General features: G+C 45.2%; 2 protein-coding genes across 3 annotated transcripts; one reads left to right on the plus strand and one right to left on the minus strand.

Moving 5' to 3' along the window:
* Nucleotides 1-6017: 6017 nt before the first annotated feature.
* Nucleotides 6018-10151, minus strand: LOC128303545 (AP-2 complex subunit mu). The gene is made up of 6 exons (XM_053040528.1): nt 9999-10151; nt 8972-9429; nt 8702-8864; nt 7880-8609; nt 7666-7804; nt 6018-7592 (listed from the first exon to the last, which is right to left on the minus strand). The coding sequence occupies exons 2-6, from the start codon at nt 9146-9148 to the stop codon at nt 7485-7487; spliced, it is 1317 nt and encodes a 438-aa protein (XP_052896488.1). The 5' UTR covers nt 9149-9429; nt 9999-10151; the 3' UTR covers nt 6018-7484.
* Nucleotides 10152-11121: 970 nt separating this feature from the next.
* On the plus strand, nt 11122-19784 carry LOC128305857 (tyrosine-protein phosphatase non-receptor type 4). Of its 2 annotated transcripts, XM_053043476.1 has the most exons (10): nt 11122-11379; nt 14011-14805; nt 14885-15093; nt 15166-15318; nt 15393-15547; nt 15760-16101; nt 16185-16831; nt 16919-17546; nt 17622-17799; nt 17897-19784. In XM_053043476.1, the coding sequence occupies exons 2-10, from the start codon at nt 14130-14132 to the stop codon at nt 18209-18211; spliced, it is 3303 nt and encodes a 1100-aa protein (XP_052899436.1). In that variant the 5' UTR covers nt 11122-11379; nt 14011-14129; the 3' UTR covers nt 18212-19784. The 2 variants fall into 2 exon arrangements, with proteins under 2 accessions (XP_052899436.1, XP_052899435.1); XM_053043475.1 differs by having other exon boundaries at nt 14885-15318.
* The last annotated feature ends 620 nt before the right edge of the window (nt 19785-20404 follow it).

Genomic DNA, 20404 nt, shown 5'->3' on the forward strand with positions numbered 1-20404 from the left:
CTGTTTTTATTCTTCTCTTTTCTTTCCTTCACTTGAGGAACTGAATTAATATAACAACAACAAAAACTGTATCAAACGGCTATCATGCCGGGCGTTTGGTTGAGGAAACCCAAGAAAAACCTCCATTTAACCTTCTCGCTTTGGCCGAAAACAAAACTCCTATCGTTAATGCCACCATGCCATAGGCCAGCCATTCTACAGAAAGCGCACCGAAACGTCAAGCGTCAGCTGGTGTGCGAATGTGTCCGCCAGGATGAGCTTGTTTATGTTACGAGCCAGCTCCGGTTCGAGCTTCACCAATCTTGAAACTCCGATTATTTGATTTTGCTTTTCAGCCCGGAGCTCACCGACGTTTCATGGCCACGGTACACGTGACGTGCTGCGGCCGGATTGCCTACGTTCGCTGGCGTGGCATTGCGTGCGAATAGTCCCTGCGATAGACAAACCATTTTCGCTCCCAATAAGGAATTTTGAGCCGCATTCTCAATCCCTTTTTCCTAATGAATTACAAACCAATTATAAAAAGGTTCTTCAATGTCATTCGAAGCTATTAAACGGAAAAAAGAATGTTGGGAAAGGCACAAAAAATGGTGCTCTAAAAATGAAAATTTGTATTGGGAAAAAAGCAGCCTGTATCAGCTTTTATTTAACCCTCATGTTGTATGGAAAAAAGACAAACTTCCCCTTGCTCCGAATGAAATAAAAATAAACCACAACCTTATCGTGACGAACCTATCAACACCCAATGCAGGAAAACCTATAAAAGCTACCCCTTTTTTTTGGTTATAATTTCCACACAATTCCACCAAAAACCACCCCACCAACCTAGTGCCCATCGAACCTGCTTTTAACGCATCTAAAATGGTAGAGATTTCCAATTCTAAAATAATTTCACCCTTATTTAAAACAAAAAAAAATCTTTTCTCCCGCAGCGTGTTACAAGTGGCCCACGGTCCCACGGTGATCACGGAGGAAAACGCAACAAGCTGAATGCCAGGGAAGAAACCAATGTAGAACCGAGCGAAAGGATACACGCGCAAAATACGATACCCGTACGTGGAAATTCATTCACCATTTTGCTTCTTTTACAACTTTTCTACTTTCCTTTCTTTAATCCTATTCCCCATTCAACGTACCCTCTGCATCCTTTCTTTCGATGTTTTGTTCAATGCTATTGTTATTGTTTAATTTTCCATTTCATCCTACCTTTGTGCATCAGCCCTTATCAATGTGTGGTTCATCCCTTCTTTCAACACCCCCGCTTTTCAACTCCAGCGAAAAACAACCCCTCTGTTGTTGGTTCCTTTTGAACTCCCGGCGCCCCTTCCACCACTCACTCCCTCATATCCTTTACTGCTTTAAAAGGCACTCACCTGTTTGTATTAAATTTGGTAGTTGAGTAGTAGTAGTAGTAGTAGTAGTAGTCGTAGTAGTAGTAGCAGGTAGGCTGGCTGTGTACTCGTTTTTCCCAGAAGCTGTTGTTATGTTATTGCTGAATGTGTCTGCTGTTTAGTTTCGCTTTATTCGCACGATTTCCTCTAATCTCGCCAAAGTCCAAGGATAATATTGACGTTTTTGCATTTGGATCACAGCAACCCGTACACACCACGAGTGCTACCTCTTTCCTGCACGCGTCACACCTCGCACTCTCACCTCAGATTCACCGCACCAAACAACAATAAAAAAAATCTCACACACGCTCACACAACACTGCTCACTAGCTTTTGTTCACTGCTGGTGATGTACGTGTACGTGTGATTACCTTCTGTTGCTATATTTTTCTCCGCTTCTCACCTACACAGCCACTGGATCAGCTTTATTATATTTACTTTAACTTAATTTGCAACTTTTCATTCAAAAGCTCGCCTCCCAACCTCGGCCCCGTGTTACCACCCCCGGCCCCGTTGGTGTACCCCCCGTGTAACCGTTGGGGTTTCATTTTGAGGATAATAAATTTTCATTCCCCTTCCAGCACAAAATGCTTTATCAAGCGGGTCACGCACTCTCAGCTTCCCTGTTTCACCTGTTTTCACAGCAACCGCACGTTTGTCCAATGTATGTGTATGTATGTGCCCTTCACTATCGCTTCACTTACACTCGCACAGCACTCAACAGTGGAGGAAATTTCGATACTCCTTCAAAACACTCACGAACCGCCGTGATGGGGTAGGAAGATTATGGGGCGGGAAGATGGCGCGGGGGAAAGGAAGGAGTAACGATCGGCGGCCGGCTAGGGCAGCCACCCAAAGGGGCAGAGTGGAGAAGGAAGAAAAATTAAATTCGAACCAACCGCCAGAAATCATACACATACAACAACTTCTGCAACAGGAAATTGTGGCGCCGATCTGGTTTCTTTCACTGGTACGATGCGTATGTGTTTGTGTGTGAGTGTGTATGGATGGCGTAGAAGGAAAAGCGGCAAGCTTCTCATATCGCACGGTCACTCATATCGCTCACACCCACGTGGATGGGCCCCAGAAAATGTGCCAGCTCACACACAACTCACGCTCATCCTCCAATGCCCATGTCTCGCTCTTGCTACATCCAACACAGCGTCGCCATCTCGCTTACCGAAGCTCACGGGGCAAAACGGCCTACTGAGCCTACTACGGTGCATGAGAGCAAGGTTAAAACATTGGAAGAAGATAGAAACACGTGGAAACAAAGGACATCCCGGTAAGCTCTGGTGGCGTGAAAAAGATACCGTGCTATGACGGTGGAAACGACCCATGGGCAGGGGTGCGCACGAGGGGAGAAAAACACGTTCCCATCCCGCACCGGAGTGAAAAGGAACGATCGATAAAACGGAGCGAGATGGCAGGCATTCGGTGAGCCCTATTACCATGGGAAAAAGAGCGTGCGAGTGAGGCTTGTGAAGCGAAGGAAAAACTGGGCCTCCAAATGTGCACTTTTGCTGCTAATCGTCACAGTCTGCCCGACTTTTTCTCACCATTTTCCACCACACTACAGCACTGTACAATGCACTACAACGAAACACACTTTTGCCCTCAATGTTTGTGACATGGAAATTCTAAGCCGTCGTTCAGCGCGATGCTTTCAGCTGATGGTAGTAGCCAAAAAAAGCACCTCCACACCAGTTCCGAGAGCTACAAACACTATCCCCACCAAACGGTACACGATGGGAAAAGCTTTGGGAAAACGGTTCGTTCCTGAGCCCGCCGATGGGCGAAGGGTGCTCATCTGCAAAAACCGTCTAGCCGCGAACCGTATACGACCGAACTGGCGAACCGAAGCGAATCCGAATGAATGGACGGATCCCCGACCAAGCACGGGGATGCACGCAATTCACGCACTCACGCACTGTCTTGTTTTTTTCTTTTTTTCAAAAGAAAATGAGAGACAGGAAAAGTGAATAAGGGAGAGAGAGAGTGAGGGGAGAGAGTGAGAGATACTAAAAGCACCTTCAGGATTAGCCCTATGTTCTCTATACACCACGACCGTAAACAACGACCGTCTGGTGTGAGATGTAGAAGATTACGACCAGATGAACGGTATTTGCACTGATTTTTATACATTACCGTCCGTCGGTCAGGCACGCCACGGTACGTTCAATCAATAAAAACAAAACAATCCAAAAATAGGTCCCTAGGAACTCAGGAAAGGACATACGGCGAGACGTAATCGAAGCGTACACTCAATGGCGGGACCTCATCCTCAACATGCACAGCGCAACACACGCGGTCACTCGTCTGCGTGCAAGGAGAGCAACAACAAAGCATACATCACACACACACACAGAACTAAATGGATCGACGGTCCAGGACCAGGAGTTCCAGGTGCTGTATTATTCATAAACATTTTGCTTCTGGCGAAGGTGTCAGAAGAAGTTCATCTACCTGCCTCCTTCCACCAGAAAAAGTTAATCACAATGGAAAAGGGCGATTATTATTTTGAAATCGTTTCATGTGATTCCTACACTCACGTACACATACACATACACGATCGAGTTCCAGCTGTACGCTTTTGCTTGCAGAAAGGTATCTCAGCGATGGAGTAGCCATCGCTGTATAGCAACCATTTGTAGGCTTGTGCTCGCGTACCTCGCCTATTCTATCACTCTGCGTCTCTTTCACGCGAGCTCAATAAAAGTGTGGTATCGTTCACGTTCACGCACTGCAAAATCGCTAACAATGTGACCAAACACATTAGAAGCTCTTATTCGATTGTTCAGTAATGTATTTTAAACATCCCGCAGGTCACTGCTCACCGAAATTAGCGTTGGTGCGAAAACAGAAAATACGCGAACCCTCCACTCGCACTCGATGGAGACGCCAAACTGCGGTCACTCACTAGTGAAAATGACAGCTCGCACGGACGCTCACTCCCCTTGGGAAAAAAATTAACGACGTGCCACTCATGCAGCCCGATGGGGAGCGAAAACCCTGCTAAAAAGGGGGTTCCTCTCTCATCGGCGGTGAGCGGTTTCGTTCACGCGCCCTTACAAACACGTACACACACCGACGGAGGCGCCTGGTGGTGGATAATTGTTTCTGCTGTGCTAGATTGTCGACGAATATAGTACGATCGCACTCCACTAACCGAGTTTTTCGCACTTTTTTCTCTCGTTTTAAGAAGCTCTCTCACTCTCGATAACCGTGTGCTGGTCACTTCGCGCTACTACTAACACCATTTCTTCGATACGCTCTTGCAGCACCGGGAACACTTCAAGTGCCAATATTCACTACAATGGACCACTCGAAGTTGTGAAATTTTCGTTGTGATTAAACTGAACATTACATTTGAGCTCCATACACATAGCACTGGCAGGAGTTCGGTTCATCTCCTCTTTGGCAAGGCATTTGGTCGTATCAACAACGCAGAACCCGCTCCCGGTAGCTACTGCTACAACACACCCGCGCAAACAGTAAACAAACCTATCCTTCCATCCAGTGTGGAACGCAATCCGTAACACTTTCTCGGTGCAGTAACGTAGCACCCTACGCAGTACGGTTATATTCCCAACCCGGGAATAAAGGGAATGACAGATGTAAACAGTATCCCTACGTTTAATGATTGACCAACCCACACCGAACGTGTGCGTAATCCAAACACCGAGATAAAACAAAACGGTCGATACGTTGTGCGCTCCACACAGCGAAACTGACAGCTGGCCACTAATACCGGTGCACACGTTTCACGTTGCCCCAGTCTGTGGTGCAAGCGTGGCCAGCTCATTCCGTGAGAAAGAGAGAGGCAGAAAGAGTGAAAGGTGTATGCGAACTTCACAGTGAGAAGATGAAAACTAATATACCATCTCATTATAACGCATATCTCATACAGTGCTTACCAGCTAGATTGCATATATTCTAGTGCAACACACAGCTTAAAATATGTTATTTTATAGAATAACCCCGAATAGGGATTTTAAAGCAACAACTCAATAATTCAACAATTAATTATCTATAAGTGATTGCGAGACCCACTGAATTGCACGTCCAATTGATGTCCAATTGATTGTTTCGATTCACTTTTAATTTCTTTCGAAATTTACATAAACTACATAACATAACATAGGTGACAGGAAAAAAAAACATCCATTTCCACTTTCATCGATTTTACTTCTTTTGTTTCAACAACTAAATTTATCTTCTTAATAGTTTACGCAGTAATATTATTCATGCCATTATTATATGCTTATCAACTTTGCGTTTCATGATGTTCACCATTTACTATAGTATATGCTTGTGTATGTGTTTGTGTTTGCTATTTGCATTCGTAATAGTTTGCATGTTTTGCTGTCCATCCTCTTTCGATTCTCGATAGTTTAATTAATTATGCTTTTATGCTTTTTATGCGGATTTGATTTAAGATTTCAGAGTTACTCTTACACAGTATGTTAGTGTTCAGACGAAGTAAGAAAATGGACGCACTGCCATTATAATATAATGTTAATTATAATTCATGCCTTTGTTTGCACTAATATTTTTTTGCTGTGTATTTAAATAAAATATTGCCATTACAAATAATGTGATTTCCGGGGCTCATAACTTATCTTCCGTTTAGCGATGCATCGGTTCCAATAATTTATTGTTAATTTTTCGAACAACTTTAACACTTTTGTAAAGAAAAATAAAGTAGTTTGCTTTATGCTGGAATTATTTGCATATTTAACGCTACATAGCATTCAACCGAAAGAAGAGTGGTATTGCACACTTCGTTTAATTAAAATATTGTTTTAATGCTCTATCATGCAACGGAGTTGTTTTTTTCTCTTTAATACTCTGTGACAGTGTTGCAGCCAAAATGAAACAATACAATACAAGCGTAAGGTGATGACAAAATTTGGAACGTCAAATACAAACTTCTACCTGAATCCTTATACGCATTGGAATGGATGGCGAGACGGGGTAGGGTTACATATATACAGAAGCAATAAATTCGGCACAGACCTATTAGTGCCATCGCCTGTTTATGTGCGGCCAGTTCTACACGAACAACGACGTCATACTGACTCTAACCACTCTCCACATCATAATCTCCGCATACAACTGCAACCGACATACTAGTTGGCATAAACGATCGTTCGATTATACCCTTTTAACTGAACATTATACAATGCCATTTTTTTAGGTCATATGTGACACACGTGCTGTTGTGTATGCTTTACGAGTGTTTGGAAGTCGGTACTGTCTAGTAGACCTATCTGACTGCGCGCACCTGGTGCATGTAAACCGAGGTCCAGAGATTCGTCCACAACGTATGTGCGCAGCGTAGCGTTTGTTCAGCACTACTCAGCGAGGAGTATTGACGCGGGTCTTTGTTGCTCCCACCTTCGATAATAAGCACATCCACTAAGAGCGCTAGTTCGAGCTTATGGTTATGCCTTTTGTTAATATGCTTTCTATGCTATATAGTTTTGCTTACGATAGGATCGTCTACGGAACCTAACAAACACACGCGTATGTGTCGATTATACACATTGGATTCGATATAATAACACGGATAACTTACTACTCTCGCCATATGGTCGCCTGTCTGTCCTGCACATAACATACTTATGCTCATTTGTGAGCAGGATGGCCGAACTGCTGATCCATCATCGCACTGCTTTCGATTGTTTAAACGTCAACAACACTTCCTATTGTGGACCGATCGCCAACAAACCACAAAAACAAATCAGTGTGAAATCAAACATATAATTTTTCGCTACACAACTCAAAGCACAAAAACACTTTTTACCATTTTGCTACATTGCCTAAAGGAAAACCCCCACGCCAACAGCGTGGAAAAAGTGGGATAGTGAGAGAGAAACAAAGAGAGTACAATCAAACACAAAATGCGTACGGTGTGCGTACGTGTCTGTCCGAAACGATAGCACAAAACTCCTCAATAGTACGCGCTGTACCTTAATATGCTTACTATCCGATACGGTGAAATGACATTACATTAATAATAGCAGAGCAACAGTGTAGAACAGAATCGTCAACACCCACTGAGTCAGGTGCATTTGAACCGCTCGTGTCTTAGCATCGTGTCTCGTACAATCCGCTGCGGCCGATGTATCGCACCCATTTGATCACATCATGATCGGAGTAGTTCAGTTTCGGTTCGAATACCTTTAAGTAACGGACCTGCGTAGGGAAGGAAGTGCAAAGACACACATTGTTTGTAAATCGTCTTTTTGATCTTTAAAAGGTATCCTACCTTGAAACCGGATGGCGCGAAGGGAACTTCAAAGTTCATCGAGATCGGTGGTCGAGTCCATTTCTTTTTGGTATCCGTTTCGAGCAGTTCAATTTCGGCGGACAGCTGCGTTTCCTTCATACCAGCCATACGTTTAATTCTAGTTTGAAGATATAATTGGTTACCAATGATCCAGCATTCAAAAGGCATGACAGGGGCCATTAACGATACTCACTTCCATACGATCGCATTTTCAGACGCCTTGTACTTTGCTTTACCCTTCAGACAAATCAGTTGCACACCGGACGTATTGAGCGGGGTAGGAATCTTCACCTCGATCTTCTGTCCAAGCAACGATGGCTTAAAGTTGGATTTTAGCACCACCTTCACCTCCATCTTGGTTCGGCCCACTTCGCGTACCAGCGGAATCACACGGAACGGCAACGAGATGTCCTTCGTCGTACGGTAACGCATTAGCTCGAACTCACCGTCCGGCGGGATGAAGCTGATCGAGTGTTCCGTCTCGAACTTGCTCAGCTTCACGCACTGATGAAACTGGCAGTCATCGATGACGACCACCGGTTTGCCCGACCGGGATGCTTCGTTGTCCGCATTCCCGGATATACCGCTACGACCCTTCGCTTCCATTACGATCTTATCGTTGATACCGAATTTACACTCCGGCATGCCCGAAAGGTACGACTTCATAACGACCTTTCCCGCAACGTGCGCCGACAATACTTGGCCCTGTGGGCTCATCAGCAGATTAACGTACTCGAGCACATCCAGGAAGAGTTCGTTCCGGCGATACTTGATACCTTCCCGGCGCCAACCGATCTGCCCGGTAACCTGCGACGTTATCTGAGCCTGCTCTTCCTTCGTCGCCGTCTTAATGCCCTGCTGCGTGATGAACGTCTTCAGCACGCCCGTGTCCGAGTTTTGCGGATAGCCAAAGTCCAGAATTTCTGTTTTTCAGTAAAGCAAACATGAAAATACGAAAGTATTTTACTCACAGATCAAAGGGAAAACAAAGGCTACTATGCAGTAATTCACTCACCATCCAACAGCTCGTAGATTAGTACGAAGTTGTTCTTGATGTTTTCTTCCGAAATCTTGCCAAAGTAGGACTGCATTACGTCGATAATCTTCAGCAAAAACTCAAACACCATAGCTGCGTTCACATTTTGCTTCGTAACGGCCGCTAGCCAGATGTTAGCCCGCTGGAAAAGAAAGAAATCCATCCAGCACACACGCAACAAATGATTATTTAATTCTGTTAATGGACATGGATCCCTTTAAGCCCGTGTCACGTCTCAACGTCCCTTACCTTGATATGGAAAAAACTCGTACGGGCAATGTTCGTAACCGGCGAACGGACCTGCTGCCGGGCGTGGATCACATTCACGCGGAACGCATCGACTGCATTCCGGCCAATGTCATCCCGGTACACGCGGGAGATCAGAACCTCTCCCTTATGATTATACACGAACAATCCACCGATCATGTTGGTCCCGATGTTACGCACTTGGCCAAGGCGTACACTTCCCTCTCACGCTTTCTCACTCTCACGCAAGCACGGTCAGCGAACAATCAGCCTTCGTCGTTTCCGTCGTTCAGCGAAACCGCGGATAAAGTGTGGTAGGCTGATTTTATTGTATTCTTCGTACCTTCCCCACTGTCTCTCTTTTTTCCCTCTCTGATGCCTTGCTTGCCAGAACGTCAGGCCGCACACGTCTTGTGCGCCTCCTTATCAATCTTCTCTATCCGGCGGGAGGCGACTGCACACTGGAAAACGGAAAAGAAACAACGAGATATGTTTAACGCCCACTTTGCATACGCGGCTGCCCTGACGCTGTCCCTACGCGAAGGGTGGGGGCAATAAGCACTTGCATGGTTATCTTATTCTCTGCAATCTTTTGTCCGGTTGAAGTTCATCGTTAGCGATTAAGCTAAACTTTGCATTCGTACACTCATTCACAGCACGGGAAAATCTTTAATATTAGATGTAGTACGGGGTGGAGTGATTGGGAAAGTAATCAATAAGGCTTACAAGCGCGATGTAAGAACGAACCCAACGTCTCCCCCAATGAATATGATACGAAAAATAAGCCCTAAAGGGACAACAACTTTCCCATCTCCAGTCTCCCCCACAGCACAACGTTTCCTTCCTTTACACAATTGAATCAATTACTGGCCACTGAGAATTGAATCACGTACAGTTGTGTGTTCCTAGGGAAGCCCATTTAAAAATGTCTTCCAACACGACGATGTTCCCGACTCTGCCGGGACATAATATTGGCCCAAGCGCTTCTGCCCCCACGTTTGCTAGCCTTTTCCTTACGCTCCAGCCTTACCTTAATACGCCCAACACTATTGCACACTTGGACGCGCGCCCAAATTAATCCATTTTCTTCGACAAATTAACCGCAAAACATTATCACCGCAAAATGTAGGAGAGGAGGAAAATTTGTGTGATTTTTTCTCTTGATTCCTTCCACCAGCAAATGACACAACCAAAAATTTCTTCTCCTTGACAGCGACACCCAATGTCGACTATGTCGAAACGTCGACGCCTTGGCAGTTTGCCTTGCACTCGGGGCTATTTCACGCATTCAACTCTGCCCTATACACTGGTCGGTAAATCCGGGGCGATGTCGACCCGTCAAACCGCGGCCAAGGCGTGAAGAAGAACAAGCGAAGAAGCAGATAGAACATTTTTAATCGTACGCCTACTTTTTCAATTGCTTGGTAGAAGTTTCTTTCGGTTTTTGGGTTTGTTTCGGTTCACGGTTCCGATATTCCTGCCTGTGCCAGTGCGCGTTACATTTTGCATCCATCCATCCATGTGCGTTACGCGTTATTTTCGCTACAACATCCTACGCCCCTGTACATCCGGTTTTTGCGTTCGTTTCTGCCTAAACCATCGCAGGACCGTCGTTGTCCTTTTTTCCTTCCGAAACGCGATACAAACAGCAGCAAAGCTACTGGCACTGCGAACTGTGCGAGCACAGCAAACCGGATTCTGTGTACCGTTCTGCGAGGGCAAATCGTAAAGAAAGAGCACAAAAAACAGTTCCACCGGATGTGTTTAATTTCGTGAGTGAGCGTTCTGTTCGATAATCATCTCTAGTTTCGCAAAAGATAAGCACCGTTTGTGTGAACCAAGAATCAAACCGAACCGAGCACAAGGGTGTGTATATGTGTGTACATAAAAAAGCATTTCAAGTGAGATTTAATCGAATGTAGCAAAGCGAATAGAAGAGTGGAAAGAAAGCAAGAAACGCCTATGAGTGTTCATTGCTAAATCGCAAGTGCTGTGTTTGTGCATCCAGCGGTGCATCCGTAGTACACCCACTTTTGCTACCTGTTCGATCCATCGCGGGTGGAAGGAAAGGCTGAAAGACGAGCGAAGGGAGCGAAACAACCACCGTCCTAAAGTACTTTCCACCTGTATCTGTCGGTGGCGACTTGGAAGGATTTGGTCGTTTGGTAGGATACAAACACAAGCAGGCGGTGGAAAGTGCAACAAAGCAAGCCGTGATTTGTCCTGATTTGCAAGAGTGTTTGTGGTGGTGTGTCCTTTACCAGTACAAACACACTCTCGCAGCATCCGTCCGTGCGTCCGTCAATTACCCTAACCAGACCGCAAACAACAACGTACCATATCCCTGTAGGCGGCGAGTTAAAAAAAAGGATCTGTTTACATTCGCCCTTCAACCGGAAAAGCCAATAAAGGTATGTTTGGTTTTCATAAAATCTGTCCCTTTTTGTGTGTGTACCTTTAACGGATGTTCTCATCTAACGATCGATAGGACAACTCAACCACGAACGAACAAAACAGGAAGCGAAAAATATAAGCTACACGCCATCGAAGATGGTTTAATTTAGCGGATAAACTAATCCTACATAGAGAAGTGTAAGCGCACGAATATCGCCCCCATTTACTATGCCTAACTTTGTTGCCCATTCCGGGTCGGAGAAGGTACGACGCAACCGGTCAAGAGATGGTTGATAAATGATGACCAACACTGACCGGGTGATGATGCGCACCGAACACGCATCACCTCTACCCGCTGGCTGCCTATACGTTTTCCTCTACTTCTTTATGTGTTTGACCGATCCACCCTTTGGGTGCTTCCTGATTCCCACCCACCCATCAGAGACGATGATGACGGATGGAAGGAACGGAAGAGATGAATTATAAGCCGCCATCGCTACTGTGCCATATCGTGCTTAGCTATGCGGGGATGGATGCCTCACACCCAACATTACCTACATGCACATTACCCCAAACGCCCAGCTGGTTGATGTGAAGAAAAGGACGCACGAAAATAGATTTTTGCCAAACGGACGGATTATTTTCTTCAATTTTTCACATCTTTTCGTTCTCACCTAACCAGTCCGTTCCCACCCCTCTACAAATGCCTTTCAATGCTAAGCGAAGGAAGATGTGTGTAGATCAACGAATCTCGCAAGCATCGCAACCCAGTGGGAGATTGAATGGATTGAGTGGATACACCCGGTCTAAGTGGACCCCAGGCAGTGTTCGTCTTCGCGTACAACGTTCATTCACATGCTAGCCGGTAAAGAAAGTGTGCGAGACCGTCCGGCGAATGTTTTATTGAAGCACTCAGATAAGAGTTTTTATTTACGGCTGTAAACAATGCGATAGGCAGAGAGGGATTGTTTCGAGTAGATTAGTTGATGCTATATTTACTCACCTTGGACGGTGATACAAAAGTATGGCTTTCGGAAAGTTTATTTTTTCTTTGTTTAGCATATAATACACTTTTTTATAGCGCGTCCAAGAAGTTATATTTGAAGGCATTCTTTTGTCCACGAGGATGAAGTGTGAATTACTTATTAATATGAACACTTTCGTACAAAGCGTGTTTTTTTTTCATGCAATTGCTTGTATGGAATTGGAAACGATGTATTGTGAACTCAGCTGACGTTCATATCCACCAGGGAAATCCCTCCAAATCACCAAAGACTTCTAAATCATGCTTACCAAAGGATGTGCGTTACAATTCTACCGACAAAGCTTTTGCGTGATGAAAAATATTGGCGAGTATTTTTGTACGTGATGGGCATGAACATTGGTCCAACCTAAATGTACCGGCAATTTCCCATGTTTATTTTTATTTAGCTTAAGTTTAGTAGGAAATATTCCATCATAAAAAATGTCCATCTATTCGTTAATGAAGGAAAAGATATGAAAGTTAACAAAAGTTTAAAACAGTCAGTTCCGTAAGTAACAAATGCAGTAGTAACAAATGCGATCGGCGCCTCTCTTTTTTTCCCCCATTCAATCGGTCCAGGGACTGGAATTAGTTTGTGATAGTAATTGACCTTAATTAGTTCATTCATACGCTCAATATGCACGGTCACATCATGAGGGACAATCCTTGTATCATGTGGCACGACACTGTTGCTGCCGATTATTTATCATTGAACTACCATGTATTTTAATCGTGTTATTTAATAACCAATTTCAAGAAACTTGCTTGCGTTTTAATACTTTTAGAACTTTTTCACAGATTACTAAAAGTTATAAATTAACCACAATAGAATTGTAATATTGATGTGATATTCGAGAATTTGATTCACTTCTTTCTACCTCGGTAGCTACATGCGCCCTAATGGTTCTTTAAACAGTAAAAGAAAATGTTTGCTAATTAAACTTCGCTTAGCAAACAAGCCGTTTTCTCCTTCAACTTTCTCAAAAAAAAAACCCCATTCCAGCAGCTCATAGTTGCTCTGCCGTTTACCAATCAACTGATAGACCGTGTAAAGTGTATTGATAACACATGGCTGGTCGAGTGCCAAAAACCGATAGAAGTTTCTATGCATTCTAGTCGATTTTATCTGTACCCATTCGGTCCTTCTGAGTGCTTGTTGATTGATTAGTTTTCCTGGAGGAAGAAAACAGTGCCAAATGGGGACGGTTGGTTCTTACGCACACGCTAGGTTGTTATTTGTTTCATTTAAATATACACGAACGGAAACACATATTGCTGCCTCTGGTAGCAAAGGTGTATGGACACAACCAAGTACTGATCAAGTATAGCAAATTGCTAAATGTTCGACCACTTTCTTTCACGCAGTTGCAATCGATTTGTGCGATCTGTTTATATGTATCGATTTCCGTTCGTAAACGAATGCAGTTCGTTATCTTATCTTGCACCGTTTACTTACCGATGGGTAGTGTGTGCAGTCTGAGTAGCATCCGTAAACTTGTCTTTCCTAATGTGACATCTTGCTAAAATTTAGTGCAACGATTTGATTTTTGTTTTGCTTTGTCCATTCGATTACATTCATCTTGTTTCTTTCCATTTCTTGTTTATTTGCTTCTCTCTCGCGCAGGTGTAGACATATCGTACACGGTTCAGCGTGTTCCGTCCGCCCACCGGCAAACCACCACTTATCGGGCCATCCAACCACCAACCTGCGAGCTCCGATGACAGCGACGATGCTTGCCAGCGATGCTTGAGCGCGTCCGGTTCGGTGGTTTCAGTGGCACGTACAAAGTAAGGGGCGCCGAGCTGGCTCGTGACAGGAAAACGCAAACTAAACCGGTGACCGTACTTTTCCTCGATGAAAGTACGCACACGTTCCATCTGGACAAGCGCGCCAAGGGCGCCGAACTGCTCGAGCAGGTGTTCCAGCACGTGGAGCTGTCCGAGCGGGACTATTTCGGGCTGCAGTTCCCATCGGCGGAAGATGCGCATACGCTCAGCAATGGGAACGGTGGCAGCACCAATCACAACACGAGCAAGAGCGATCCATCGGCCGGCGGTGGTGGATCGAGCAGTGGATCGAGTAGTACCGGCGGCCCCAATGGCAGTACCACCGTCCCAGTCTTGCCGACGGCACAGTTCCCGAACGGACGGCAACCGGTACGGTGGTTGGATCCGAACAAGCCTTTCCGCAAGCAGCTAAACGATGCACGAACGAGCACGGTACGATCGCATGCGGACGGTGGGCCACACGTGCCGTTGTTGCTGTTTCGCGTCAAGTTCTACGTCACCGATCCGAGCCGGTTGCACGAAGAGTACACGCGTTATCAGTTTTATCTGCAGATCCGGCGTGATGTCTATCAGGGCCGGTTGCCCGTCAGTCTCAACACTGCCTGTCTTTTAGCCAGCTTTACTGTACAAGGTGAGAAAGCTTTCACCGTTTGTCGTGTGAGATACACACATCTAACTGGCCATGCAACATTACTACACTTCTCTCACAGCTGAACTTGGCGATTACAATCCGTTGGAGCATACGGCCGGATATTTGAGTGAGCTGCAGCTTCTGCCGGAGCAAACAGAGGAAGCGGAACATCGCATATCGGAACTGCACAAGCTGCACCGTGGTCAGCTACCGGCCGACGCAGAGTACAACTATCTCGAACACGCTAAACGGCTGGAGCTTTACGGGATCGATTTCCACCGGGCGACGGTAAATCAATCGAAGCGGTTTTCTCCATTTGGGAACTCTATCCCACTACCTACCCGTCCTCCTCCGTTGCAGGATTCATCCGGTAAGGAGCTAGCGTTGGGTGTATCTTCCCTCGGTTTGTTGGTGTATCAAAATGGCACCCGCATCAACACCTTCTCCTGGTCGAAAGTGGTAAAGGTGTCCTTCAAGCGGAAAGATTTCTTTATCCAGCTGGCCCGGGAACCGGTAAGCAACACTGGTGGCAAACTATTTAAACGCATCTAGTTCTCACACACACACACACATTTTCCATTCCCTAGTCCGAACACTACGATACGCTGCTCGGCTTCAGTATGGGTTCGCACCGTAATGCCAAGCTGCTGTGGAAGGCTTGCGTCGAGCATCATTCATTCTTCCGGTTGAAGAAACCACACCGTTCGCCACGTTCCTTCCTGCCACTTACATTGCGCTCCAAGTACGTAAATGGGCCTGTGTACGCCAAGCGAAATGCTTTAGAGATTGATGAATCTTCAGAAAATAATGAATCTAGATTCACGAATCTTTGAAGCTTTATAAAATTGTTGAGACTTTCCTTAATAGTTAAGATTTAAATCAATCATTCGGTTTGGGGAATCCTTTAGATTAGATTGGTACAAAAGATTTCATCACTGTATTATTCGTTTCTAGATTCCATTATTCCGGCCGCACCGAACTGCAAGCCGTAACGGAAAGCCGCCAGCGTGGTAAGGTGGCGAAAATATTCATCCGTTCGCCTAGTCGACGGTTGTTGGCTACGATTTCACAACCGCAATCACCTCAGCTGAACGGTGCAAGTGGTCCCACCGCCGACGGTAGTGGCGCATCGTGCAACGAGGCAAGCAACGGTGGCACCAACATCAGTGCTACGGGCGGAAACAAAAATCAGCTTACGTTGCTTTCGATCACAAAAGCTACGCGCACGTACGATAAGGTTACTTCCAAGACACCGTCGTCCATGCCGCGAAAAGCCTGGGAACAGCAGACCGATGAGTAAATGTGTTTTCTAAGATAGCGTTGCACTCAACAACCTGCCTCAATCTCGATGATAATATTAACGAACAATGTCTTTACAGACCTACTTTCATCGAGCATTGTGCCCGCACGTCGATGCCCATGTACGATTCGCCACCCTCGTATGCCGGTCTCAATGGTAACGGGGCAGGCAACGGAATCAACGGAGACGATGAAGCCGGTGGTCTGGTTACGATCCATCTGGTAGCGGACGAGCAGGGCCGTTTCGGGTTTAACGTAAAGGGTGGCATCGATCACGGTCTCCCGATATTGGTTTCACGAGTCGCGCCGCATACACCGGCGGACAAAAGTACGCCACGCGTTTGCGAAGGTGATCAGGTGGTGCGGATCAACGGACGTGACGTTAGTACGATGGCTTACGAGCAGGTCGTAAGTTTAATTCGTGCCTCGCGTGAGTATCAGGGTGGTGAACTGCTACTAACGCTGAAACCGAATGCCTTAGTCGACTATACCGAGGAGGAACCACTGTACCAGTACGTCCCGGAGGAGAATGATATCGTGCGGGCAGGGTTGCTAAACGGTGATCAGCTGTTCACGCAATCGTTACTGCTGTTGCGCGATGGTTTAGCATCCGGCGCACTGTTGGCACAGTATGAACAGCTGTACCGGAAGAATCCGGAACTGGCTATTACGGAGGCGCGTAAAAACGAAAACATTGGAAAAAATCGTTACCGTGACATATCACCATGTAAGTAACGATTGCGAATCCCATTTTCGAAGTGTTGTAGATATAAAAACAAATTAACGTTAATCTCTTATAATCTCTCCGCTTTAGATGACTGTACTCGCGTCGTACTTCAGCATGCGGAAAGTGGCGATTACATAAACGCCAACTATGTGAACATGGAAATACCACCCGCCCGGAAAACGAACCGCTACATCGCCACGCAAGGTCCGCTACCGTCGACGGTAAACGATTTCTGGCGCATGGTGCAGCAGGAAAGCAGCCACTTGGTGGTGATGTTGACGACGGTAAAAGAAAGCGGCAGCACCAAGTGCCATCAGTATTGGCCGTCGGCCGATGACGATCCACTAGTACCGTCGGCCGGGTTTTCGATCAATTGCCTTACGGAGAAGCCGGACGAAACCGGAAGTTTCGTGTTTCGCGATCTCGTCATGACGGATGAGCGCACGAAAGAAACGCGCACCATCCAACACATGCAGTATCTGGCCTGGCCGGACCACGATGTACCGGCTGATCCGAATCTGTTTCTGCAGTTTACCGAGCGGGTCCGGTCGGCACGGGAAACGACACTGCCGCTAGAGATTGAGGCAAGCCTCAAAAATGTGAAATTGCGCAGTGTCGACGAGAACGGTGGATTGGACAACTCGGAGCGACGGATCGTGCACACGGACAGTGACGACAGTCCGAATGATATGCCATCCTCAACGTCGGTGCATCAGTGAGTAACAGACACGTTTGAACAATGGAATTCGGTTGCATAATTGGCTTTTGTCTTCTCATACCCTTCTTAAAGATATATAAGTGCATCGAATCCACCTATTATCGTACACTGTTCGGCCGGCATCGGTCGTACAGGGGTGCTGATCTTGATGGATACCGCACTGGCACTGATGGAGGTACGGGAACCGATCTATCCCTTGGACATTGTACAAGCGATGCGTGATCAACGGCCATGCATGGTACAGAATGTGGTAAGGAAAAACAAAAATATATTATGAGCTTCATGCTACCCCAAAATGAATCGTTTTATAAATTTTTTGTTAATTTGTTTCTTTTTCCCAACACCAGAGTCAGTATCGATTCGTGTGCGAGTGCATTTGTGCCGCGTATTTACAACAGGTAGCCAAGGAACAAGCTGCCTCCGCTCCTAGCTCTCCTACCGGTACGTTAGAATCTAGAAAACCCGTCACAAAAACGGCATCACCGTCTGCAGCTGGTGCAGCACCAATGGCACCGAAATCCGTTCCCAGCATAGCGTCACCAGAGGAAACGATGCTCGATACGCCCGCAGACAGCGAACGCAAGGCACCGTTGGCAACGGAAACGACAAGCATCAGTACGGCCACCGTATCACCGTCCAATGGACACCAGGAGGTCGATTAGAGAACGTACGCGCCGCCGGAACCCAACGAACGAAACGGAGCGAAACCGAGACATTTCGCGTTGAAAACCGCTCGCGTATTTCCGTAAATCGGTATTAATTTATTTCAATTTCGTATATTACTATGATTTTTTCCCGATTCCCAGCTTAAATGGGCCGCGCGGGATTTTGAATCGTATGTGTGCGTTCACCTATACCATGCACTGTGCTTTACACGGCATACATCCTTCTTAATATGGATCCCGACGTTGGATCTAGAATTATGCAAGCTTTTGTTTTTTTTTCTGTTCATTTTCTCATACATTTACATGTGCATGCAGCTGCACACAACTTTCTTATATGACCTCTTCTTGACAATTTAGATCCTCTCAGCCTTTTTGTGTTAGAAACACCATCACGCAGAAGTATTGCACGCCTCGCCTATCAGTACTCATGCAGTGGATGGAATTAATATAACCTTTGTGATTGAAACAGTATACCCGTTCTTGCGGCTTTAGGACGTAAGGCAAAGAACAACACGAACGACAACAATAACGAAATACGGCATTGTCCCAGACGAAATGAAGTTGGGTGAGAAACAGGCGCATGTTATAGTAGGTAGTAAACCCATTTCCGCTTTCAATCTCTCGTATAAGTTTTTATCCGTTTATCCTGGTTCGTTTTTTTAATGCGCGATCGCGATCGGCAAACTGATCATTACAACTTTCTGCCAATACAGCCACACAAACTCACATAAACAAATACATTTATATAAATATCTACACGCATGTAACCAATCCGACCGATGCAAGACTATTCGAAAAAGTATTTTATACACCGAGTGCACCTTCATTCAGCCTTTGCCGAATTTATGTGAAATTATAATCAATCAATGAACGAAGAAATACAAGGATAGTGTATGTAGTAGTGCAGTGCGTTTGGGCAATGCTTTAAACTTTCGAACGTGAACACTGCATGTGAATTGTGGTGAATGTTTATTTTTTAAACAAAGTAATAAATCAAGTGCATCGTAATACGGAACACCCTTTGGTACAAGATAGAGAGGCCACAAAATACACTAGAAGATAAGCATGATTCGATCCGGTGTTAAAGCAATACAATAAACCACGATAGGGACACGCACAAAAGAGGCCGTAACGTGTACGTAACGTGTACATAACGGCAGCAATATTTTAGGACGCAAATCAGGAGTGAAATTTTACAACAATCTTATCAAAATGCAGCCACCAATCAGAGCTTGTTATAAGCAAAAAATCGTGCAAATTCCCTCGGCATCGGTGATGTGTTAGGAAGCGTAACAGTGAGCCGTTAATTATGCAGACATTTTAAAGCAACGCGCGGACAAAAGCACAGCATTATAAGCGATGACTACGGAACTCGGGAGATTGGTTTGCCGTGAGCAATAAACGAATATTAAAATACACAGTCAATGTTGAAAGAGTTGAAACAGTTTTCAAACGGATGATAATTCGTGTTAAGAGGAAGCAAGTACTCGGCATCAGATTAATATAGCGATACGCAACGCAGATAAATGTTGAGATGCAGTGTATTAAGTTAAGAAGATCAGATTACAGTACCTTATTGAACTTTGAGTTTATTTCGAGCTTCGGGAATGGAATGTTGAGAAAGTGGGACAAAAGTGGGCAATTTTGTATTTGAACTTGGGTTATGATAACTTCCTACTATATTATGCTGGATTCCTGGATATATTATATATATTATATATTCCTGGATTTTTAGCTGTGCAGCATAAATGCATAATTGTAAGTCATATTATACAGTTTGGGTTGTCAAACAAACTAGAGTATTGCCTAAAGCTCTGCTTTCAAAGCAATCAATACTCTCAACCAATTTAAACATGGGAAACCTTTTGTTTTTGAAAACACGAATAGTTTCATGAGGACATTTTCAAATGTGTTTCCAGTAATGTGTGCACCACGTGCGCCGTCACAATTTGACCACCTTTTTTCGCAGTTTTATTTAAAGTAAAGTGGGTAAATGATGTTTTTCGCCATCGATTGAATTAAAGTAAACACCACAAATTGTGTTCACTGTCATGTTTTTGAAGAATTTAACTTACTTTAACTAAAGAGTCCTTTAATGTTTAAAACAAACCTCCTACTTACACAACCACACGACACTACAGCTGATCGCGTCAAAGGGTCCACCATAGCGATCATCGCTTTTGAGAGTAA

This window comes from Anopheles moucheti, chromosome 3 (genome assembly GCF_943734755.1).
Source record: "Anopheles moucheti chromosome 3, idAnoMoucSN_F20_07, whole genome shotgun sequence".
Taxonomy (NCBI): Eukaryota; Metazoa; Arthropoda; class Insecta; order Diptera; family Culicidae; genus Anopheles; species Anopheles moucheti.